This window comes from Triturus cristatus, chromosome 3_1, assembly GCF_964204655.1.
Source record: "Triturus cristatus chromosome 3_1, aTriCri1.1, whole genome shotgun sequence".
In the NCBI taxonomy this organism is placed as follows: domain Eukaryota; kingdom Metazoa; phylum Chordata; class Amphibia; order Caudata; family Salamandridae; genus Triturus; species Triturus cristatus.
The window spans coordinates 363,635,418-363,657,943 of record NC_140583.1 but is presented as its reverse complement, the minus strand read 5'-3'; the positions used below and the strand labels follow the sequence as shown (position 1 = coordinate 363,657,943).

The 22,526-nt window shown below is 46.5% G+C and overlaps 1 protein-coding gene across 2 annotated transcripts in view; it reads right to left on the bottom strand.

Annotated features, from left to right (window-relative positions):
* Positions 1–212: 212 nt before the first annotated feature.
* RFX7 (regulatory factor X7) overlaps positions 213–22,526 on the bottom strand; it is a 472,709-nt gene continuing 450,395 nt past the window's right edge. For both annotated transcript variants that reach the window (XM_085644129.1, XM_085644130.1), the window contains exon 9: positions 213–6,327. In XM_085644129.1, the coding sequence (XP_085500255.1) occupies positions 3,028–6,327 (3,300 nt within the window). In that variant the 3' untranslated portion in view covers positions 213–3,027. The remainder of the gene's footprint in view (positions 6,328–22,526) is intronic.

The window sequence follows — 22,526 nt, the reverse complement described above, 5'->3', positions numbered from 1 at the left end:
ATCTTCCTTATGTGACTGTCATCCAGTCCTAAATAGGTCATCCACCACACCAACAACAGTTACTTAGCTAAGCCTATATAATCGTGTGTAAAACTTAAGTGCTTGAGCTTAGCATCACAGCAAAAACACATTTATAGTAATGAATAGTGTGGTAAATAGGCAACAAAAGATCAATTCTGCGTTTTATTTTGCACACTTTAAGAGAAGCTTCGTAATATAAAATATTTTTATTGTTTTTGAAAACATTTAAAAAAACAATTTCAGCACTTTCAATAAAAAAATCAAAACGGAATTGCTACTGCAATAATAAACTACTGTCATTTCAGCAGTACAACAGACAACAAAACACGGGGGAGAGAAAGGGATAGCTCACGTTTTGCACTATATGAAAATGTGAAAGGGAATTTTTTTCCCCTAAGATGTGCTGTAGAGAAAGCACAGTATAGTACTAGACAGTAGGAGAAACTAGGATGCACAAGATACTCTTTACTGGTTATCAGTCCAAAAGGTCAGTGCTGATTGCAACTATTTGCAAAATCATTACTTTCATGAAGTTATTTCATGATGAAAATGTCAAATGGGTTTTAAACACTGGAACAGTCAAAATCAGGAAAAAGGAACATATGCAACAATAACTAGGCTGAATTAGTAAACATAAAAAAGGTAATAGCTTGTGAATAACTATGTTTGCCTGGTTAACACAGAACCAGCATCAATACAGCAAAAAGTGGTTACAGGAATATACCTATTACTGTACAAGTCAATAACACACATGCACGTTTTGTGATCATGTATTAACACGGTGAAGCAAACTAAACATAATTTCTTCCTGCTGTAATTTTCTCTTGAAAGAGAATAAGAAATATATCTCACTGAGATCAATGCACATTGCTACATAAGACAATTGTATCTGTCATCTTTTATGACATTTTGCCTTTTTCGACAATGAAACTCATTAAAAATATTTTTCAGCTGAGGGCCAAATGGTTGCATTTATCTTAAGAGATGTGCCATTCCACAGGTTCAACAGAATTTTAGTGCAATATATGAACCCTAGAAAGACTGCTCGATTAAAGAGCTAAATTTAAAGTGTTTGCTGCATTACTGTACATTGGGTGGGAAGGGTTGAGAGGATGTGCACCTTTTTAGACTGAATTTGGTATTTTAATATCAGATTGTTTTTGGATGGCAGGAAGCCTTCAAAGTAAACAAAGGATGCTTTCAAGTTCCTATATTATGGGTTTAAGTAATTAGGCATTAGTGAATCTGAATCTAAAAAAAAACTTGAGTTATCCTCCTTTGGATATGTAACACTTTGGTGTGAAGTAGTGCTTTGCTTCAAAGTACAGTAGTAATCACTAGTAATAAGAACAGGTATCTAACTGAAATTTTAAATTATCAGTATACACACACTCAGAGATAATAGAAAATTTACAATTAGATAAATTCACAAAGCTCAAAGTTAGCTGTAGCACCTCAGATAATATGTTTTATATCTCATTTTTTAAGTCCTACAAACAAGGCTCAGTGAATTCAAATACTTCATCTATTTTTTCACGCCTTTCAGTTTACTGTAGGATTTTCCTTGGCTTTAATTTTCATTTTTCGTTCATCTATATATTTTCTATGTGAAAACAGGCTGAGCTCATTGCACCACGATCTACAGTAAGTAATAGGAAAGCTTATGGACAAAACTAAAATAGCACCTAGGTCTAAAAAATAGTTTAACATGCAATTTAAAAAACCCTGAAATAACTCCATAATTTTAGCTTCAACTCTTTTCATTTTCATTAAAATTTGCAATATATGTGTATCAGGCCAATTACCACACTCATTTTCACAATGTTTGAAAGTGCCTATTGTTAAATTTAGTATAAAAATAATGTTCTATTTTCTGATGTTACAGATCTTTCTCAAGATTCAAATGTTTTCTTCATTTCTTAGTTGTGCTATAACAGAGGGAATTTAGCTTCACACATACAAGCATTACAATTAAAGTGGAATATATGATTACTATGGTTATCTTAACTTGCCTTCCTAACTCTGGTCGAAATGATCAAACATGCAACACTACCTATGTCCTAATATATACAAATATTAGAAATCCCAGTGCTTCATATCATATACGGTGTTAACTACTTAGTAGCAGTGTATCATTCTAAATCTATAGGCTTCTATGTGGCACCCTGTTCATGCCACATAAAAATTCTGCCATCTTTCAAATGTTGGCAATACAATTGCTTCATGTGTCGTAGCTCACAACATATAAAACAAGCAATAAAATGTCATTGATGAGGTAAAAAAGTAGAAAGTTAAAAATGTTACACAATTTTATAAAACATTAGTGCATATTTCCAATTCTTTAATTGCGTTAACGCCCAGTTATGACTCCCTTGTCTCAATCGTCGTTCTTTTTTTGTAAGGACCATATAATGCTACTGAAAACAAACACAAGCTTCTCACACTCTTACACATAGCTTACTATCGTAAAGTTAATTTGTACGATAGAGGCAAACCACAAGTAACACTGACCTGTAGCCTAGCTGCCATACTAACTTTCCTTCAGAAGAAATCTGCTCTGTTTATGCTATATATGTTGATAACTAAGAGTGTGTCCTATTTAAGAATTACAAAAGCAGACAACTAAACAGTAGTGGTTTTTATACAGTAGCATACTACGAACCAATGATATAGCCAGCAATGGATGTAATGTATTTTAAATAAACATAACATGCATTTAGATTAGCTGTGAATGTCGGTTAGCAATTTACCAAGAAGAGAATTATCTGCAACCAAGTGGGCACACTGTTAAATGATCTTTTAATACTGGCTCTACAACTGCCTCACTAGTTAGACCTTTTACTTAACGTTGTTACAAGTATATATTCCTCAGTGAAGCATGAGTGCTGTGCAGCAAATCCTTCTAGAATGCCAAGATTACTCAAGTTTTTCTGCTGCGGGAGGCACTTCTATTACGACAAATACAATATGTACGTCTTGAGATACAGTGTGCTACATTACATAACATTAACCCAACATTTCAACAGCAGGATGGTCTTTGCTTTCCATCCATTCAAATCCCGAAGAAGTGATAGAGTTAATGGATTCATTGCAAATCTGTTGGAACAATGGGTCATTTTTCAACTCTTCCAGTGTAGCGTCATCGTCCTGTTCCTGCTGTCGACCTGGGTCGAACAGAAGATTCGGGTCTAGAGTGTTCAGATCATTTATGCTGCCTGAGAGCTCAGAAGACAACCGCATTTCACTGGAGAAGTCAGGTGCCACATTACTCAGCTCCGATGCCACCTGACTCACCAGCTGCTGGTCTGCTTGCAAGTTATCATCACTTAAAAGTTCTTTTACAGTGTTGCTAAAATCTAGTTGCTGCTGTCCAATGTCCGATTGTGCTTGGCTATCTCCAGAAACAAAATTAAGCTGATCAGTACTGGTGGTTTTGGTGAGGTAAGCTTGTGTTGGGAAGTCAAAGACTGAAGTGCTGGAATTGATCATATTTTGCTGATTGGCACTAGAAAAGGGTGGAGGGGTTTCTAAAATCTGAGTCAGATTCATTCGCGCTGTATAATTAGAGGGCATATTGTTCATTCCTAAACCTCTCATTGCATCGTCATTATCAGAATCAAGTTTGCTTAGTAACACATGTGTAATATTCTGGGTGTTACTTTGTTTCTGAAGAGACGGAAAAGCTGTCTGCATCATAACAGTCAATGGGACTGATTGACTTCTTTGAGCTAAGTTATTGGCACTAGCTTCTTCATGAAGATTTGTAAGGATGGTATGAACTTCTGGAGTCAATACAGCACCAAATGTTGTCACACTGGATCGTAGTACATTTGAAGCAGGAGGAGCAGTGCTTCCACTTAGATTACGTTGACGGTGGACAGCAGGACTAACACTTCGACATCGAAAACTGTTGCTGCCAGAATTATTTACACCTTTATTGTCAAGTGGAGCAGGCACGGCAAATCCCTCTTGCTTGTTAGTACTACCTACAGAAGTTGTTTGATGTTGTACAGGTGAAACCGGTGTTAAACGGCCGACGTGGGCGTCATGATGTCGGGATTGTGACTGATATGACTGACCTGGCACCGCAAAAGCATGAGGTTTCCTGAAACGATCTTCTACTAGTTCTTTATAGCTTGGCAGAATACCTTGGCCAGAAACAGAAGAATTTCCTACTCCACTGTATCCATTATTCATCCACTCAAGTTTGGTTTTATCAGGATGGGTGGCCATGGGTCTCTGCATTGGTTTTACAGGACTACTTGAGACAATGCTGGCATCGTGGTATGCCATACTTGAGCTAATTGGAGTAAATGCAAATGGATTCCGACATTCAACTGGACTAGGAGGAACAGAACTGCTACAATTTGAATGTGGAGTTCCAATAGGGGTCAGCCTATTATTTCCCAAAACACTATCCACGGGTGTAGTCTGAGCCAATCTTGAACAAGGGCTTTCCCTAGATAAGCTCTGAGAGCCTGAAATCATCTCGGATGTGGGTGTTGGAGTAGGTGTTGGAGTTGGAGTTGGGGTAGGAGTTGGTGTGGGAGTGTGAACTGGCGTGCTACTGCTATGAAGTGAATGGTAGAAGTGGGTGGTATTTGACAGAGAAGACACAGGCGTCCCTTGAGCTGCAGCTTGGCTTTGGAGTGCCATTCCCAAACTACCGTATGATTGAGTACTGTTATTCATTGACATTTGCTCTTCCATGAGAACCAATTCCTCAACAATACTGTCTTGTGTAAGGTCATCATCAAAGGAAAAAAAGTTCTCATTGAGCTGAGATTCAGTTTGTTCATATGCTTTCAGTTCAGCTGAAAGAGGCAACTCATTTGATGAATGTGCTTGCAGCTGACTCAGTGTTGATTCCTGTATCTGGCTCTGTAGTTGACTGTATGAATCCTGCTGCATCCCTTCAAACTCCACTGATTCCCACACAGACATATTTAAGTCATTTGTGACAGGGTTTCCAGTCATATTAATAACACTGCTATCCTGCTGCTGGTCACAGTTAGTAGCTGTGAAATCAGAGTCTGTAGTGAGATGCTGCCAAGCATTTTGAGTGAAAGTGCTGCCTGATTGTGTGTCGCTTTTAAAGCTGAGCATAGTTTCTTCTAATTTTGCATCTGGAGACGAGGCAGAAGGTGTTGTTCTGATAGGTAAATCGCTAGTACATGTAACATTAGAATTAAGCTGACTGCTTGGCAAGTTGTGGGTGGAAGTTGTGGAGTTTGTTTTCATAGCTGCCTTGCTTGGAATCTGAACCACTGCGCCTTCATTTTTTGCCAGCTGTGCCACTTTTTGAAACTTCTTGACGTTACCAGTACCTCCTTTCTGACCATCCATGTTAGCTGTGGAAAGTGTATTCACTGCTGACTTCTTCAATGGTGGTGTCTGAGACTCCTGCAGGGCAGAAGGTAACCTTTTTCTTGGACTTTTGATACACACTTTATGGTCTTTCCTGGTAGAATCACAGCTGGAAGATGAACTAGTGCTGGTGCTGGAAATGCTATGACTGGCAACAGAGAGGGTAAGAGTGCTTTGACTAAGACTCCTTGAAGAAATGGGCCCTATTTCATTAGGTCGGGGTTTGCTTTTGGTCTTTGTTAATTCTGCTCTGTGATCGGCAACCTTAGCCATCTTCCCCTCTATGGTACCTTCACTGGGAGATTTCAGAACAATGCATTCTAAAGTACTTTTATGAAGAGACAATATGTTTGGTGTTCCTTTTCTAGCTCTAGAGGAATCAGTCATTTCCTGGCATTGGATAAGACTTTCATCAACTAGGGCATCAGGTTCAACTTTGATCTCAACAGATGGCGTAACAGCAAGATGGTTTATTTTGGGCCCTGGAGACTGCAGAGAAACAACGGAGCCATTTATTATTTGTGGGCCAGTCCTCAAATCGTCAGCTGTTCCAGTACTGCTAGTCACTGCAGTAGTATGTTTGAGTGGTGTACTGGTGGTGCTTGGTGCAATAGATATGGCTGTCATTTTTACCACATTTAAAGAACTGACATGTGGGGCTGGTACAACAGTCTTGATTGGGCTACTAGTAAACAACACAGTTGTTGGTGAGCGAATGGTAAGAGCACTGGTGTTGGCTGGCTTAGGGAGGATTTGAGGATAACGATGCCTAGCAGAGCGATCACCAACAGGACTGGCTGGAACATTCTGAGGTGTCTTTGGTGACTGCTTGATAGATTGCATGTGCTGAGTTACAACTTGAACATTGAGAGGAAGGACCTTGCCATCAGACGAGCCCATTGGACATGGGGATGTCACCAACTGTCGTGTTCTTTGTACCTATCAATAGAAAAAAGAAATGTAATCAATCAAAAGAACACACTTATTAGTGTTAATTTCTACTTATTGGGCTTTGAACAGTAAATACAGTACAATAAGAAATTTCTATAAGTAAAGAACATATTACACTGTTAACGCCATTAAAGAGAACAAGCACTGGCATAGCCAATAGGTCTCGCTTTTGGAACCTTATAAGTATTTAGTTATGCAGCACAATATCCTTGGTGCAACAACATTAACCGTTGTATGGCTAAACACTTATAAGGTCCCAAAGGCAAGACCTATTGGCTATGCCAATGCATGTTGTTGTAGCAGGGGACATCGCAAACAGGGGGCGGAAACAATATATGTCTGCTGGTGTGTATGGATCCAGATAAGAAGATTACTGAAATCAGGGTGTGAAGGATGGGGCATTTAACTCGGACGGAATACAATCTAGTTGTCCTATACAAACTGACATTACACACATTTGCAAATAAATGCTTATTACAATGCACACATTTTAGGACCAGAGACCTACAGTGAGGTGCCTAGAATCACACCATTTGTTGATGGATTCGTGATTCCCAGGCCAAGAACACAACCACTAGAACGGATCTCCTCACTGACTGTCAGAGCATGCATTGTCCAGGGTGGTTTGTTTCGCCAACTGTGTCAAAAATATAACTCGAGAGGTCAAAGGTTAAACAAGACTCCACAGCATATGCTCCTCCGGTCTTCTGGCACAGTGGTGATGGGCAGCGTGGGGGAAGCTTTCACTTCTGAAGACATCGCTCTCCAGTGCTCTGAGCCCCCAGGAACTAAGGAATGTGCCCCACTGAGCCATCTTCTAAATTTAACAAGCATGTGGTTAAGTAAACAGCCTGAAAACAAGGCACGCGCCGCCTCCTCACGTAATTGCGCGCGTGTTTTCAAGATAGTTCATTTGCAAAGGAGGCACTTTATGGCACAGCGTTTCTCAGGCTCTCTTGAGCACTTCCTGTGTGATTGCCCCGCCCCCTGCTTTGTCTGATTTAACTAGGATTCCGAGAGGCTCGTAATCTCAAATGTCTGTCCTAGGGAGTTATGTGTATAGTAAGAAATCACTAATCAATCCCTAGAGCGAACTCCGGAACTCAGCGGTCTGAGCCTTTAATGGCGGTGTTGGATTTAACCCAAAAGGCTTTGGCAAACATGTGGTGTCTATCCTGGGTTTGTTTGTGTGACTGAGATGGCGAGAAAGGTGCGGAAGAAGCACAAATTGATCAATGGCTCTTGCTCTAGTCCACGTTGGATGAATTAAGGGTCTGGACCGTGAAGCCGACGCCAAGATGCGGGGATGCCTGATTAAGTGCTGAATGCATATCACCAAGCTGCCGAGAAGAGTCAGGCGCGCTAAAAGTTAAAATACAAAAAAAAAAGCATTGGCTGCGCGGCCGCGAAAGTGATTGCGGCTGTAAGGGTGCCCGCGCGATGGCACCTGTGCTTGTAAGCGCGTGCCCGCGCGCGTAACGCCAAGCTCTAGGCCACCACCAAATGCGTGTGGTAGCATTTTCTGAAGCCCTTACTAACAGTTTCGCCAGAGCAACGCATGCGCTGGCTCAGGCGAGAGCTAAAAAAGGAGGCGCAGCACCATAATGAGTAATTTTTTTAACACTGCTGCATCAAAATGCAAAAAGAAACAATCAGGGAAGCCTGCGTTAGAATATCTGCAAGGATGCTTTGTAGAATACAAGATTATCCAGTTCAAGTACATATTATCATGTCCGAGACCATACAAATCAGGTAGCATCAGACACCAGAAGACTAGTCAAGAGTCACAAATGTCTCACAAGCTCAGCCTCACCATGCATACATTCCTTCGACCAGTAGGCACCTTTAAGTATCTCCAGGTGCATTAGCTATGTCGTTTATACCAGTCATGTAGTTCCTAAGGGATCCCCAAATAACTTTTGGCTTGCTGATTGCCAGTTGCAACTCAATATAGGTCTCTGCCCTATTGTTACATAGTACTGAATCTTTATGACAGTCTTACAGCTTAGAGACCTTATCCATGCCCTTGTCACCATGTGCTTAGTCATCAGCATCAAAGGTCGTCAGCCGCCTGAATGGTCACATGCAAAAAGAACAATTGATGAACAGAATGCAGAACAATGTCATACATTCACCCCAGTACAGAGATCTGGGCCTAAATCCATCGTGTTTTTGCCCACCATGCCACTCCAGTTTGGACCCAGCCATATGCAAATCAGTCTTGACCCTGCGCCCAATGGGGACAGTCCAACCCGAACTGCCAAGCCAGGTCCTCCCTGGACTGGAAACAAGCATCCTAGGACCGGTTTCGGGCTTTCAGCCCTCATCAGCCACGATAGCTTGATTCCAGTGGCATGGAGAGCACGGGACCCACGTCTGCGCATACCCGTCCCACTCGGGGTGACAAATGCAAAAAGATCAATTGATGGACAGAATGCAGAACAATGCCATACATTCACCCCAGTACAGAGATCTGGGCCTAAATCTATCGTTTTTTTGCTCACCATGCCACTCCAGTTTGGACCCAACCATATGCAAATCAGTCTTGGCCCTGCGCCCAATGGGAACAGTCCAGCCCGAACTGCCAAGCCAGGTCCCCCCTGGACTGGAAACAAGCATCCTAGGACTGGTTTCTGGGCTCACTGTGCCACTGGAATCAAGCTATCCTGGCTGAAGAGGGGTGAAACCCCGAAACCGGTCCTAGGATGCTTGTTTCCGGTGCGCTTTCAATTCCATGATTGATTGATTGACCATTGTGTTTTGGCATTATTATCCGGAGGGGCCATACACTCCATACATAATTTAGAGACCCATCCTCTGGTGTTTGGAGATAGGAACATCTGTGTGAGTGAGGGGAACTCCATGGGCTCCTTAGGGAACAAATCCAAGCATGGCACACCTGCCGATGCGGTCTGCAAATATATGTAGTACATTATCAGTTCTACTGAACTGCTTGAGGGTAAGGAAGCGGCCCTCAAGAAAGAGTTAGATACGTTTCTGCAGGGTCAGGTGATTCAGAGTAAACTGCACCGATATAGTAACAGTGACAACGCGGGATTATCAGCAAGGGACACTTATGGGGAGCGTACCAATGTCGGCATGCAGACCTGGCCACTGACTAAATCTCTCAGTGAGTGCACCTGATCGTTTCTACGAATTTACAGGGCTTTGATAGTTTAGCAGCAAGCAAGGTACCCAGCGTATCAGCGTTAACCTTTTCTCTATGAGCAAGTGTGACGTTGTGCATTATAAGCCAATCCACAATATAGCAAAATATGACAAGGAAGTAACCCTCAAATTCAGGCATTACAAAGCAACCTGCCTCGTAGGCTGAGTCAGCCTCTTCCAGTGCAGTTTCAGATTCTTACCTCGCCATGCCAGCTGGGTGAACACAGTGCGGAGCCTGGTAAACATTGGCCTGCAAGGGGGTATAGGTATATTCAAAATGGCTGATAGAAATTTGGGTTGTACCACCATATTAGCGAGTGCAATTCTGCCTGCCATGAATAAGGAAAATAAATCCACCTCTCCACCAGCACAGATAGTTTATCCATTGCATGTTCGTACTTATCTCTAAGATTTAGGTCTTGAACCTTATTTCCATGAATACTAAGTTACCTGATGAACAAGTTACTTACCTTCGGTAACGATGTATCTGTAAGAAACATTAGTTAGTTAGATTCCTCACCTTAGAATATCCCCAGGCGTCAGACTGGATCCGGAAGATTTTTCGTCAGCAATACCCCTTGCGCGTCGCTAGGCGTCGTCTGCGGCTCCGCGTCCGTCGTCGGGCGCCGGAATGACGTCGGAGTACTTAGACGCCGCCCTCGCGCGCTGACGTCAGTTCTTGTACATAGCTTTCCGCGCCAGGAACGCAGAGCCATGCAAAGACCGACACTGGTGCCAAAAATAAAATCTAGGGGCCTGAAAAGGATAACCTTAACCCTAGATGTCAGTTCGCAGAACGGGGAGGATGGGTGGGTCGGTGAGGAATCTAACTAACTAATGTTTCTTACAGATACATCGTTACCGAAGGTAAGTAACTTGTTCATCTGAAAGAAACACGTTAGTTAGATTCCTCACCTTAGAATAGATACCCAAGCAATACCATCCCCGGTGGTGGGTCTGCGAACCAAGATCACACCAGAAAGTCCTGGAGGACAGAACGGCCAAAGAAGCCATCCCTCCGGACTTGGCTGTCAAGGCAATAATGCCTGGCAAACGTGTGTAGCGAAGCCCACGTTGCCGCCTGACAGATGTCCTGCAAAGGGACACCCCGTCCCAAAGCAGTAGTAGACGCTGTGGCCCGAGTAGAATGGGCGCGCAGCCCAAAAGGAGGGTCCTTTTTTGCCAAGGAGTAACAAATTTTGATGCACAAAACGACCCACCGAGAGATGGTCCGTTTGTGCACAGCTTTCCCCTTCTTAGCACCCACGTATCCAACGAAAAGTTGGTCGTCCACCCGGAACTGCTTTGTGCGGTCCAAATAAAAGGAGAGCGCACGTTTTGGGTTCAGACGGTGGAGCCTCTCTTCCTCTTTGGAAGGATGCGGAGGCGGAAAGAAGGTGGGCAAGGTGACAGACTGCTCAAGATGAAATGGAGTCACCACTTTCGGAAGAAAGGAGGGACGAGGCCGAAGGACAACCTTGTCCGGATGAACAGAGAGAAAAGGAGGCTTTGAAGATAAAGCCTGGAGCTCACTCACCCGTCTAGCCGAGGTGATGGCTACCAGAAAAGCAGTCTTAAGAGTCAGAAGACGAAGAGGACAATTGTGAAGAGGCTCAAAGGGAGCGCACATCAGGAATGTCAAGACAAGATTCAAGTCCCACTGAGGCATTACAAAAGGGACAGGAGGGAACGTGTGAGTAATGCCTTTTAGAAAGCGTGTAACTACAGGGGACTTGAAAAGAGAAGGCTGATCAGGAAGCCGCAAGAAGGCAGATTTGGCAGCAAGATAACCTTTCAGAGTGCCCAGGGCAGAGCCCTGCCGGGCCAAAGAAAGAAGAAAGAGGAGAACCTCAGAAAGAGGGGCGGAAAGGGGATCCACAGCCTTTGCTGTGCACCATGCCACAAATTTGTTCCACCGATAGGCGTATACCGTCTTTGTGGAGGGACGCCTGGCTGCCAGAATGATATCACAGACTTCAGGAGGCAAGTCAAATGGCATCAACTGCCGCCGCTCAATCTCCACGCATGGAGGTGGAGGCTGGACAGGTTCGGGTGGCGGACCGTCCCCTGCTGCTGCGACAGAAGATCCTCCCGAAGGGGCAGACGTATCGGAGGATCGGTCAACATACTGAGTAGCTCGGGATACCAGTACCTTCGTGCCCAATCCGGAGCCACCAAGATGACTTGGGCCCGGTCGTGCCTGATCTTCTTCAGCACTCTGGGCAGAAGTGGTATAGGCGGAAAGGCGTACAACAGACCGCAACTCCACTCGTGACGAAAAGCGTCGCCGAGCGAGTGCCGCCTTGGAAATTCCAACGTGCAGAACTGCTGACATTGCGCGTTCTCTTCGGTGGCGAATAGATCTAACCAAGGCTCTCCCCACTGCTGAAAGAGACCTTGCGCCACCTCGGAGTTCAGACGCCATTCGTGATCCATCATGCACCGGCGGCTGAGTTTGTCTGCTCTGGCGTTCAGAGAGCCCGCCAGATGTTGAACCACTAGGGTGACGCCCTGGTGTTCCAGCCACGTCCAGAGGCGCAGAGCCTCCTGACAAAGGGTCCACGACCCCACCCCGCCCTGTTTGTTGCAATACCACATGGCGGTGGTGTTGTCCGTGAACACCTGCACGACACTTCCCCTGACAGAGGGAAGGAAGGCTTTCAGTGCAAGTCGGATCGCTCTCAACTCCAACAGGTTGATGTGGAGACGAGACTCCGCCGGAGACCAGAGGCCTCTGATCTCCGCCTCTCCCATATGGCCACCCCATCCCAGGAGGGACGCATCCGTCACTACGACATGCTCCGGTTGGGGAAGGGAGAGGCTCTTGCCCTCGACCCAATCGTGGTCCGTGAGCCACCACTGCAACTGCTGTGCAGTGCCCTCCGAGATCAAGACATGGTCGGACAGGTTGCCGTGATGCTGGGCCCACTGAAACTTCAGGTCCCACTGCAGAGCCCGCATGCGCCGCCTGGCGTGATGCACTAGTAGGATGCAGGAGGCCACCAGCCCCAGAAGCCGCAACACTAGCCTGACCGAAACCCAGGATAGAGGCCGAAAGATGGGAATCAGGGCCTGTATATCCCGGACCCGCTGTTCCGGAGGATAGACCCGGAACTGCGCCGAATCGAGAACCGCTCCGATGAAGAGGACCTTCTGAGAGGGACTCAGGTGTGACTTCGGCACGTTGATGGAAAATCCCAGCAAATGCAGGAGATACGCCGTAGTCTGGAGGTGGGAGACGACTGTCTGGGGCGAGCCCGCCTTCAACAACCAGTCGTCGAGATACGGGAAGACTGGAACCCCTGATCTGCGCAGATGAGCTGCGACCACCGCCATCACTTTCGTGAACACCCGAGGGGCACTGGTGAGGCCGAAGGGGAGCACGGTAAACTGAAAGTGCTCTTGGCCCACCGTGAACCGCAGGTAACGCCGGTGGGCCGGCAGGACGGGGATGTGGAAATATGCGTCCTGCAAGTCCAACGCTACCATCCAGTCTCCAGGGTCTAGGGCAGCTAGAACCTGAGCCAAAGTCAACATCTTGAACCTTTCCTTCCGGAGGAAGGCATTGACGTTCCGGAGGTCCAAGATAGGGCGCAGGCCCCCTTTGCCCTTCTTGGGAACCAGAAAGTAGTGGGAATAACAACCACGACCTACTTCTGGGCTCGGAACGCGCTCGACGCCCCCCTTGGCCAAGAGGGCCGAAACTTCCTCGTGGAGAAGATTCAAATGATCCCCCGAGATACGGTGGTGCTGCGGTGGCATGGCTGATGGGGTCGTCTCGAAGGGGAGGGAGTAGCCCCTTCGGACGATTTGCAGCACCCACCTGTCCGATGTGATGGACCGCCAGTGGAGGAGGTGATGGCGAACTCTGCCGCCCACTGGCGTGGAATAGGCCTGAAAGCTCGGACTAGGAAGGCTTTGAGGCGGATGCTGCCGGGGTGGATGTGGGCTGACCTCGTCGACCTCCAGATCCGCCTCGGCGGAAACCACGTACGCGACCGCGCGCAGGTTGGTTCTGCGGCTGGTGGCTAGGCGTACGTGAGGAGGCACCCCTTCCTTGGCCACGAAAGGGGCGAAAGGCGGAAGTTTGCGACCGCGGGGCCGAGAGGCCCAAGGACTTGGCCGTAGCCCGGGAGTCCTTAAAGCGGTTCAGCGCACTGTCCGCTTTCTCGCCAAAAAGGCGAGTGCCATCAAAGGGCATGTCCATGAGAGTGCTCTGGACATCACCCGAAAATGACGTGGACCGCAGCCAGGCGTGACGTCTAAGCGCCACTGTGGTAGAAATGGCCCTACCCAGCGAGTCCGTGGTGTCAAGCCCACATCGTAAAGCATGTCGCGCGGCATCCCTCCCATCGGCCAGAGCCTGGGTAAGTCGTGTCCGGACCTCCTCCGGACACAGGGGCAGCGCGTCCTCCACCGCATCCCACAGAGAGTGGGAATAACGGTCCAAGAGACAAGCGGTGTTCAAAGACCGCAGGCCCAAACTAAGGGAGGAGAACAGCTTCTTGCCAAACTGTTCTAGTCTCCTGGAATCCCGGTCCGGCGGGGCGGTCGGGAAAGAGGATTGGGAGGTGGAGGCCTGGATAACCAGGCTCTCAGGGGTAGGGTGTTGGGACAGAAAACTGGGGTCGCCTGGAGCAGGGCGGTGGCGCCTGGCGACGTTCCTGTCCACAGGAGGGACTGTGGAGGGCTTGGACCAGGTGCCCTGTAGAACGTCAATGAGGGCCTCATTCAATTGCAGCAGAGGCTCAGTGGAGCTTGCTGCAGACTGAAGCACCTCAGTGAGGACGTTAGTCCTCACAGCCACGGCAGGCAGCTCGAGCCCAAGGGCTGCGGCCGCCTTGCGCAGCACCACAGAGAAAGCAGCGCCCTCCTCCGAAGCCACAGTCGGAGGAGAGACGAATCCAGTGTCTGGAGAGGTATCCAGGCCACTGGCCTCCCCCAGTTCATCTGCCCAGTCCTGTGACATTTGAGCCTGAGCGGCCATAGGATCCTCGGATCCCTCCCAATTGTCCCCATCATCCGATTCCTGGTATACAGGAGGAAGGTACGGAGCCGGACGGTAGACATAGTGTGTCTCTAGCGGCGCCGAACGCGGCGTCCATCGACGCCGTAGCGGCGCCGGGTCCGGAGTGGGACTGAACTGGGGCCCGACGTCGAGCGGAGTCGGGGGTGGCACCGGTGTCGACGCCGCCGGAGGAGGCGTGACGAGGTCGACCGGCGTCAGCAGGGACTCGGGAACGGGTCCCTCAGGCGCTTGCGGCGTCGAGGCCGGAGCCGTCGACGACGCCGGGGCCGGAGCCACCGGCAGGCAAGGCAGCCTTGTCGGGTCCGCGGGGCCCGAAGGCGCGCCAGCGGGCGCCGACGGCGGGGCCAGGCTCCTCATGGCCGAGAGGAAGGCACTGACCTCCGCCGGCGTCGCGTCAGTCCCAGGGACCGGCGGGTATGGGGACGTGCGCCGCGGGGGTGGAACCACCCTGACCCTCGGCCGAGTCGCGCGACCGGCGAGTGGAGTCCGAAGAGCGGTGTCGCCTCTTGGACTTCTTGGAATGCTTCGACTTACCCGAAGACTTGGATCCCGACGACCGATGGTGACGTCGGCTGCGGCTCCGCGACCGATCCTTGGACCTCCTCCTGGACCGGGATCGAGCGACGCGCGGAGCCGAGTGGCGGATCTCGAGAAGCTTACGGGACCGCTCCCGTCTAGCCTTCGAGGTCAGGGCCTTGCAGTCGGAACACGACTCCGCGTCGTGGTCGAGGCCCAAGCAGTAAAGGCACCGGCGGTGATGGTCCGTAACCGACATCAGGCGGCTACAGTCAGCACAGGCTTTAAAGCCAGGCATCCTACCGGCACCGGAGTCGATTGACAAGATCAAAAAAGATCGAAAAAGTTAGTCAAAAAGTGACTAAAGGGGTAGCTCTCCCGGATCTGCGCTTACTGGCGCGGAAAAAAGAAGAACTGACGTCAGCGCGCGAGGGCGGCGTCTAAGTACTCAGACGACGTCATTCCGGCACACGACGCCGACGACGGACGCGGTGCCGCAGACGACGCCTAGCGACGCGCAAGGGGTATTGCTGACGAAAAATCTTCCGGATCCAGTCTGACGCCTGGGGATATTCTAAGGTGAGGAATCTAACTAACGTGTTTCTTTCAGATGGAGTCCTCCTCTCCAAGCCAGCAAGTTCTCCAACAATGGTGTACTATTGTTAGCAATAAGAGGAAACAACTCCAACTTGCTTCAGTTTACTGAGACTGCAGAGAAACACCCAAATGTAGGTTCAAAACAATGAGAACGGGTTAGTTATAGGATACATGCCTGTTCCTAAGCTTTAGGTGGATATATCATGAATAACTAATGCCAAGGACACCGTCAGGTTTGTAACAGAACCCTCGCTCACATACCTAGTAGGTGACATGCTTCATTATTGGGTTCCCACCCTGGTCACCAAATGTTTCCAGGATGTGCTACGACGCCTGATTACAGTGGAGCTGGTTGTTTTTTTGTGAGTGAGGCGGTCATGGTGAGTGCAAAGTGCTCAAGTGCTGTGTATTTTAAATTTGGCTCAACTACTGTCTTTTTTAGCCTCAATTTTATTAATGAGAGTATTGGTCAATATTAAAAAAAAGGTAGTGGATATGTGATGGATATTATTTAGATTCTTCTTATCGTGGGAAAGGTCTAAATGTTTCAGTTAAGGGTCAAATGGCTTTCTTCAGGACCACTTTAAGCCAGCATGCACACTAAGGCATGCAGATATTCTGTGGGTTGTATTTACAACCCACCGGAAATATCACTGTGTCGCTTTCAATTTTCAGTGATGGTAGCTACTTGCCACATGGGATCGGTCGAGGGGGTGGATCCTGTAGTCATATTTTCCTCAAGGAATCTCATCTTCTGTGATACCTAATCTGCCTCGGTCACCCCGCATCCAGGATGAGCAACTGTGCAGGTCTTTTTGTGGGATTTTATTCGATAATCTATTTATATGGTTACTGCACTGGGTTGTCCAGTCTGTTATTTTGTTTACAACTCATGGTCCTGAGCAGGCACGTATGGTGAGAGAAGTGGTTGGGAAGATCTGCTTGGACAGACTTTGTTACTAGCATCTCATATCTGAGTGCCATTGTCAGATGTAAAGCGGCACGCATAGGTGAACTAAAGGGAGGACTGCTGTGATGAATCCACTACATTGAACGCATTATGGGTGTTTCAGCAAGTGGAACTTAAAATGTGGAATCTAACTTTGATTATGGGGGCTTTACAGAGAGTTGCACTAGCTGATGAAAATCACAAAGGTGCTTTTCCCTGCAGCTTTCTTAAAGAAAGCACTGTCGATACACTATTACATCGTTTATTTTTTACGCCTTGCCGATTGCTACAAACACAATCCACATCTCAAGCACAGTTCATGGCACCATGAGGCTCTCCCTAAAACTTTACACCTAAAACAAAACATGCAAACATTTACAATTACTAGTATTACATTCAAGTAGCAGTTGTGTGTCAAAATGTCATATGCATGATGTATGGATCCCACACATAAGCACACAGGAAATACAGAACAGTAACACATAGGCAAGTAGCCAGAGTATTAAAATACCTCCCACTTTGAACTTAAGCTCTTATAGCACCAAGAAAGCAAAGTAAGTCATCACAACCATCCCCAGAAGAGCTCTCTTGTTCAAGGATTTAGCTAGTCATCCTTCCATCAAACCCCTGATATCCACCATTTCAAATTTACATTCTGTCATCTATTAATTCTTTCATCCATCATTCAGTCTTTCATCATTCATACTGTCCTTCCATCTGTGTGCCCATCCATATCCAAACCTTTTCAACCATTTGCAAACCTATCCATCATTCCACTCATCCATCCCCCATCCACCTGTTCACCCAATCCATCCTCTAACACATCCATCCACTCTTTCACCCAATCCATCCATTCACTCACTCATGCATCCAAACATTTACCCTTTCACCCAATCCATCCTTTCACTCATCGATCCTTTCACTCATCCATCCATTCACTCACTCATCCATCCAACCATTTACCCTTTCACCTATCCTTTCACTTAATCATACACCCACCCAGTCGTTCATCCGTCCACCCATGAACCCTTTCACTTATCCATCCTCCTTTCTTTTAGCTCTCCACCCTCCCTTTCACTTATGTATGCATTCTTTCACTCATACATGTTTACATTCTTCTTTTCACTCATCCATGCACCTATTCACCCATCCATTCTGCCAATCATTCATCCATGCTTTCACTCATCCATCTATCCATTCTCCCTTTATCTCTCCATTCCCCTTTCACTTAGGCATCCATCATTCCATCCACCCTTCACTCATCCACCCACCCCACCCATCGATTTACTCATCCACTCTTGACCCCATCCCTCTTCCATCTTTACACTCATCCATCCATCCATCTACCCTTTCACTCATTTATCCATCCTTTTGTCCATCTACCCTCCCTTTCACTCACTCGTCCATCCTTACATCCACCCTTTTATTCATCCATCCATCCACCCTTTCACTTATCAATTCATCAACCCATCCATCCTTTCTCCCACCCATTCACTCGCCCATCATCCACACTTTCACCCCTCCATCCATCCTTTCACCCGTCCATCCATTTACCCTTCCACCCATACATCCATTTACCCTCATCCATCCTTCCACTTACTCACTCATCCATCCATCCTCTCATTATCCATCCATTCACCATTTCACTCATCCATTCATCCTTTTACTCCATCCAGCCATTTACTCATTACTTCACTTACTCACTCACCCACCTTTTCACATTAGTTATGAGCTGAGCCTTTGTCTACTGAGTTGCAGATCGAAGAGGCTCATCAAGAACTTCGCCCCCGCTGTTGTTCCTAAAGCAAGGGGTGAGGTGAGGTGAAGGAGGGTTCACTATGCCCCTGTACATACGCAATCTGAAAACTTGGAAGTCATGAGTCACACAGTGCCAGGACGTGAGGTGACTGTGACTTGGTGTTGTTTGTGACATAATGTGGTTTCCAGGACTCTCCAAGGGGCATGTCTGATGTAATTAAGGGCGTGGCTTAAAACACCCAAGCTAAAAATATGTGCTGAGCATGATGTGCCGCCGGACTGGTATTTTGCTGTTTCTATCATTGCATGCAGTAATATTAGACCTACAACAAGCCATGACATTTCATGAACTGTCACATAACAGCATGGGTGTTTTTGTACATTTCTTTCAATCTGAAAGAATGCCCTGCCCTAGACAGAGGCAGGAGGAGGCCAACACACACGTTAACAGTCCAGACTGGCCCATGTCATTCTGTATGTGGCAATCAGCCGCATACAGAATGACAATGGGCGGGGTGGGCCTGCTCTTGTGCTCAGAGGAGGAGTGCGAGGCGGCCCCATCAGGGAGGCTTCTCCCAGGAGAATAGCTCTGCTCCCTGCAAGGCCCAAAATTATGGACAAAAGGCATCCCATAAAAAGGGATCGTCACGGACAACAGACGTGAGGTCCAAATTACAGACGGTCCGTGAAATTTACAGAGGGTTGGTCACCCTATGCTCGGAGAGAGGAAGAATGTAGCAGGGTCACTCTGTGAGTCCCATATCATCCCCAATGAAGTAGGGGGTCAATGATGCAAATGTATGGGGGATTATAAAGAATAGATGGGCCCAGGGACTGGAATATGTGACTAGGCAGTCATGAACAGGTTTTAGAATTCAACAAAAAAGGCCTTCAACAAGTCATAATTTACTCAATTACGTTTGCACGAAGGTACCAACGTTAACACGTATGCTATCATGTGAGAAAATACATGTCAAGCCAAGTCCAATCTTGTCAATCCTTCCTTTCTATATACATTGAACTGCAATACCCTATCAGTGACAAACAATTATGATAAAAATGTTTAAGATAAGTTTTTAAAAAAAAGAATACAAAGATGGCAGGTGGGCCAGATGCTCAATGAGTTCATTGGCACTGCACAATGTCTGGTGAATTCTACATACTATAGTAGGCAATACAAACCCTTCTCTACCATTAAAGGTAGACATTTCTACGTATCATAGAAAGGTACCCTTTACTAGAAGAGATAATCGGAACATGATCCCCAGGCCTGGTCACTGTTACTGGATGTATACGAAGCAATAGCAGCAGTTTCAGCTTGTTAAAGGCATGCCAACTTCAGGATGTGACTAAAGAGTGATATCAACTTAGCAATAATTGGACTATCAACTCCTCACAGAGAGGGCAGAATTGCTTAAATGACTTCATAAGTGGCTAGCACCATGATAGCGCAAGAGAGAGACCTCTAGACCATAGAACGAGAAACTTGGGCACCAGCTATGGCCCTTGCTGCATGGCTGTGCAGCTATTCCTGAAGGCTTGAGGGATACTAGAACCCACCTGCTGTCATAACCAGCCAATGGGTACTAGCACACTCTTAGAAGCCCTTTCACTGTAATTTCACAGCATCATGGAAATGATTACTCATAGGAAGGTGCTGTAAACTAGAAAATAATTGCTACAATGTACATTTCCCAAGTTTGAGTGATAAGGGCAACTGATGACTAACAATTTTATTTACCAGCATGAAGACACTGCTCCAGTTGGAAGGGCCAGCCAACTAAGCGAGTTGGCATCGTTCTCCAACCTGGCCTACCACTGTGATGCTAACACAAGAATGCAAAATGATCAAGTAGTTAAAAAAGGCATCAGCAGGTTCTAAGTTACTATCCCCATTCTGCACGAAAAAGAGATGAGAATAACCTGAAGAAGGTCACCCCCAGGCAGAACTCTGATAACTACCTATACCACTAAATCAATAAGTGAAAACAAAAACTACTACTCAATAATTATATAATCAATCACAATACTCAAAGGGTGCACACCGCTAGTGAGCATGATCAACCAGTATTAAACAAGTCGAGGGAGAAGAGGGCTTGAAAAAATAACAATAAACTTTATCGCTATCAAGGTCCAGCATACATGCCCTAGCAATAGTGAAAACAGAAGGTATGCAGTTCCTAGCATTAACGCAAGGTGTGACAGAATAACAAGTGAGTCGCACAGTGGTGACAGGAAACTATAGTGAGAAGCAGGAGTAAAGGTTACTCCTTATTTGGAAAAGAAGACCCTTACACACCCAACAAGCGGGTGTCTTGCTTCATCACCGGGTCTTTGCTCCTTATCGGGCCGGCAAGTGCAATGCCCGATCAGGCACCTAATAGGGCCTTCCTAGCGGAGATCTTTTATTCCAACGCCGGTGAGTGATGTGTGTGTGGGGTTGAAGAAACAGTATTAAGATATATGTGAGTGTAGGTGCAAATGGAGTTAAAGTGATTAAAACAGGGGTAGGTGATCCACTAAATAATTTTAATGCAGAGTGGTCACCATCCTGGTTAAAAAATATATACAGTCTGCACATGTGACACCAATAGTTAAGTGAGTGTATGTGCTGACGTGATCAAGAGGTCAACATGTTTCTTGCCTTTGTATATAATAAATGGCAATTCATCAGGACCAGGGAATAAATGCGGCTACCTACACCTCTTTGGTGGTGCCCAATGTCTATAAGAGACTGAGTAGTGAGCACGCATACAGCACCCTAAAAAAGTGTGGTACCGTAGTTAAAAAGCACACCCTCCTTGGTTGTGCTGTATATAAGGCTGGGAGGAGTACACACTAAATTATAGTGTCTGTTCTGTTTACTCGATACACGCCGTCCACCTAGTGACGCGCCAGCCGCAGTAGACTGGTCTATACAGCACAACCCCAGTCACCTACCCCTGTTTTAATCACTTTAACTCCATTTGCACCTACACTCACATATATCTTAATACTGTTTCTTCAACCCCACACACACATCACTCACCGGCGTTGGAATAAAAGATCTCCGCTAGGAAGGCCCTATTAGGTGCCTGATCGGGCATTGCACTTGCCGGCCCGATAAGGAGCAAAGACCCGGTGATGAAGCAAGACACCCGCTTGTTGGGTGTGTAAGGGTCTTCTTTTCCAAATAAGGAGTAACCTTTACTCCTGCTTCTCACTATAGTTTCCTGTCACCACTGTGCGACTCACTTGTTATTCTGTCACACCTTGCGTTAATGCTAGGAACTGCATACCTTCTGTTTTCACTCATGATCAACCAGTATCTAATTTCTAACAATTAAGCTCCAGGCCAAATGAAACAATTTGTCAAAGAGGGAAACTCTTGCCCGAAAAATAGATAATCTGATCAGGCTTGGGAGGTCCTAGTAAGGAAATACTTGACCCTGAAGTTGGTTAACAGCAACTTGAAATGTCACTAAAAATATTTTTGATGACACCAGGTCACTGTTTAAGCACCTTAGGAGGGTGTTTATAAGAAGATGGCTCTTTATGTGATATATCAATAACTTGCTATACCATGCAAAGAGTCCAGTGATTCCCTTAAAAGTGGACAGGGCCATGCCAATGCGCACTATCAACGAAAGGAGGAGTCACCTACCTTGTGACTGGAAAGACTTCTTTGAACAAAAACAAAGTGTAAACGTCCGGGCCCAACACCAGATGGCGATCTATGCCAGTGTGGTCGAGCAGCCTTAAGGCTTAACACAGACGAGTGAAAGAAATTTGCAAATACGCCCAATGATAAAATATATTTTGTCCAAACAAGGCTTGGCTCATGATTTCGTCCAGTGCTGTAGTTACTCCCACCCAGTATTCTGATAATTGTGTTTAGGCCCACATCATATGAAGCAAGTGCGCTCACTCCAACCGGCAATGTGGACACATCAAGGGTGCTGCAGGGTATAAATCGGACTGCATCTCAGTGGTAAGTATGCTCGGCATAGAATCACAAATAGAATACATTTAAATCTCGAAATACGAGATACTTTCTTGCGGTATTCTCGTAATCTCACTCATTCCCTGTTTGAGAGTGCCCTGCCTAAGTCAGTCTCCCACTTTTACCGTAGTGTTGTAAGTGGTGTCATGAGATCTCGTAGTTCCTTACATCACCACTGTACCATGTCC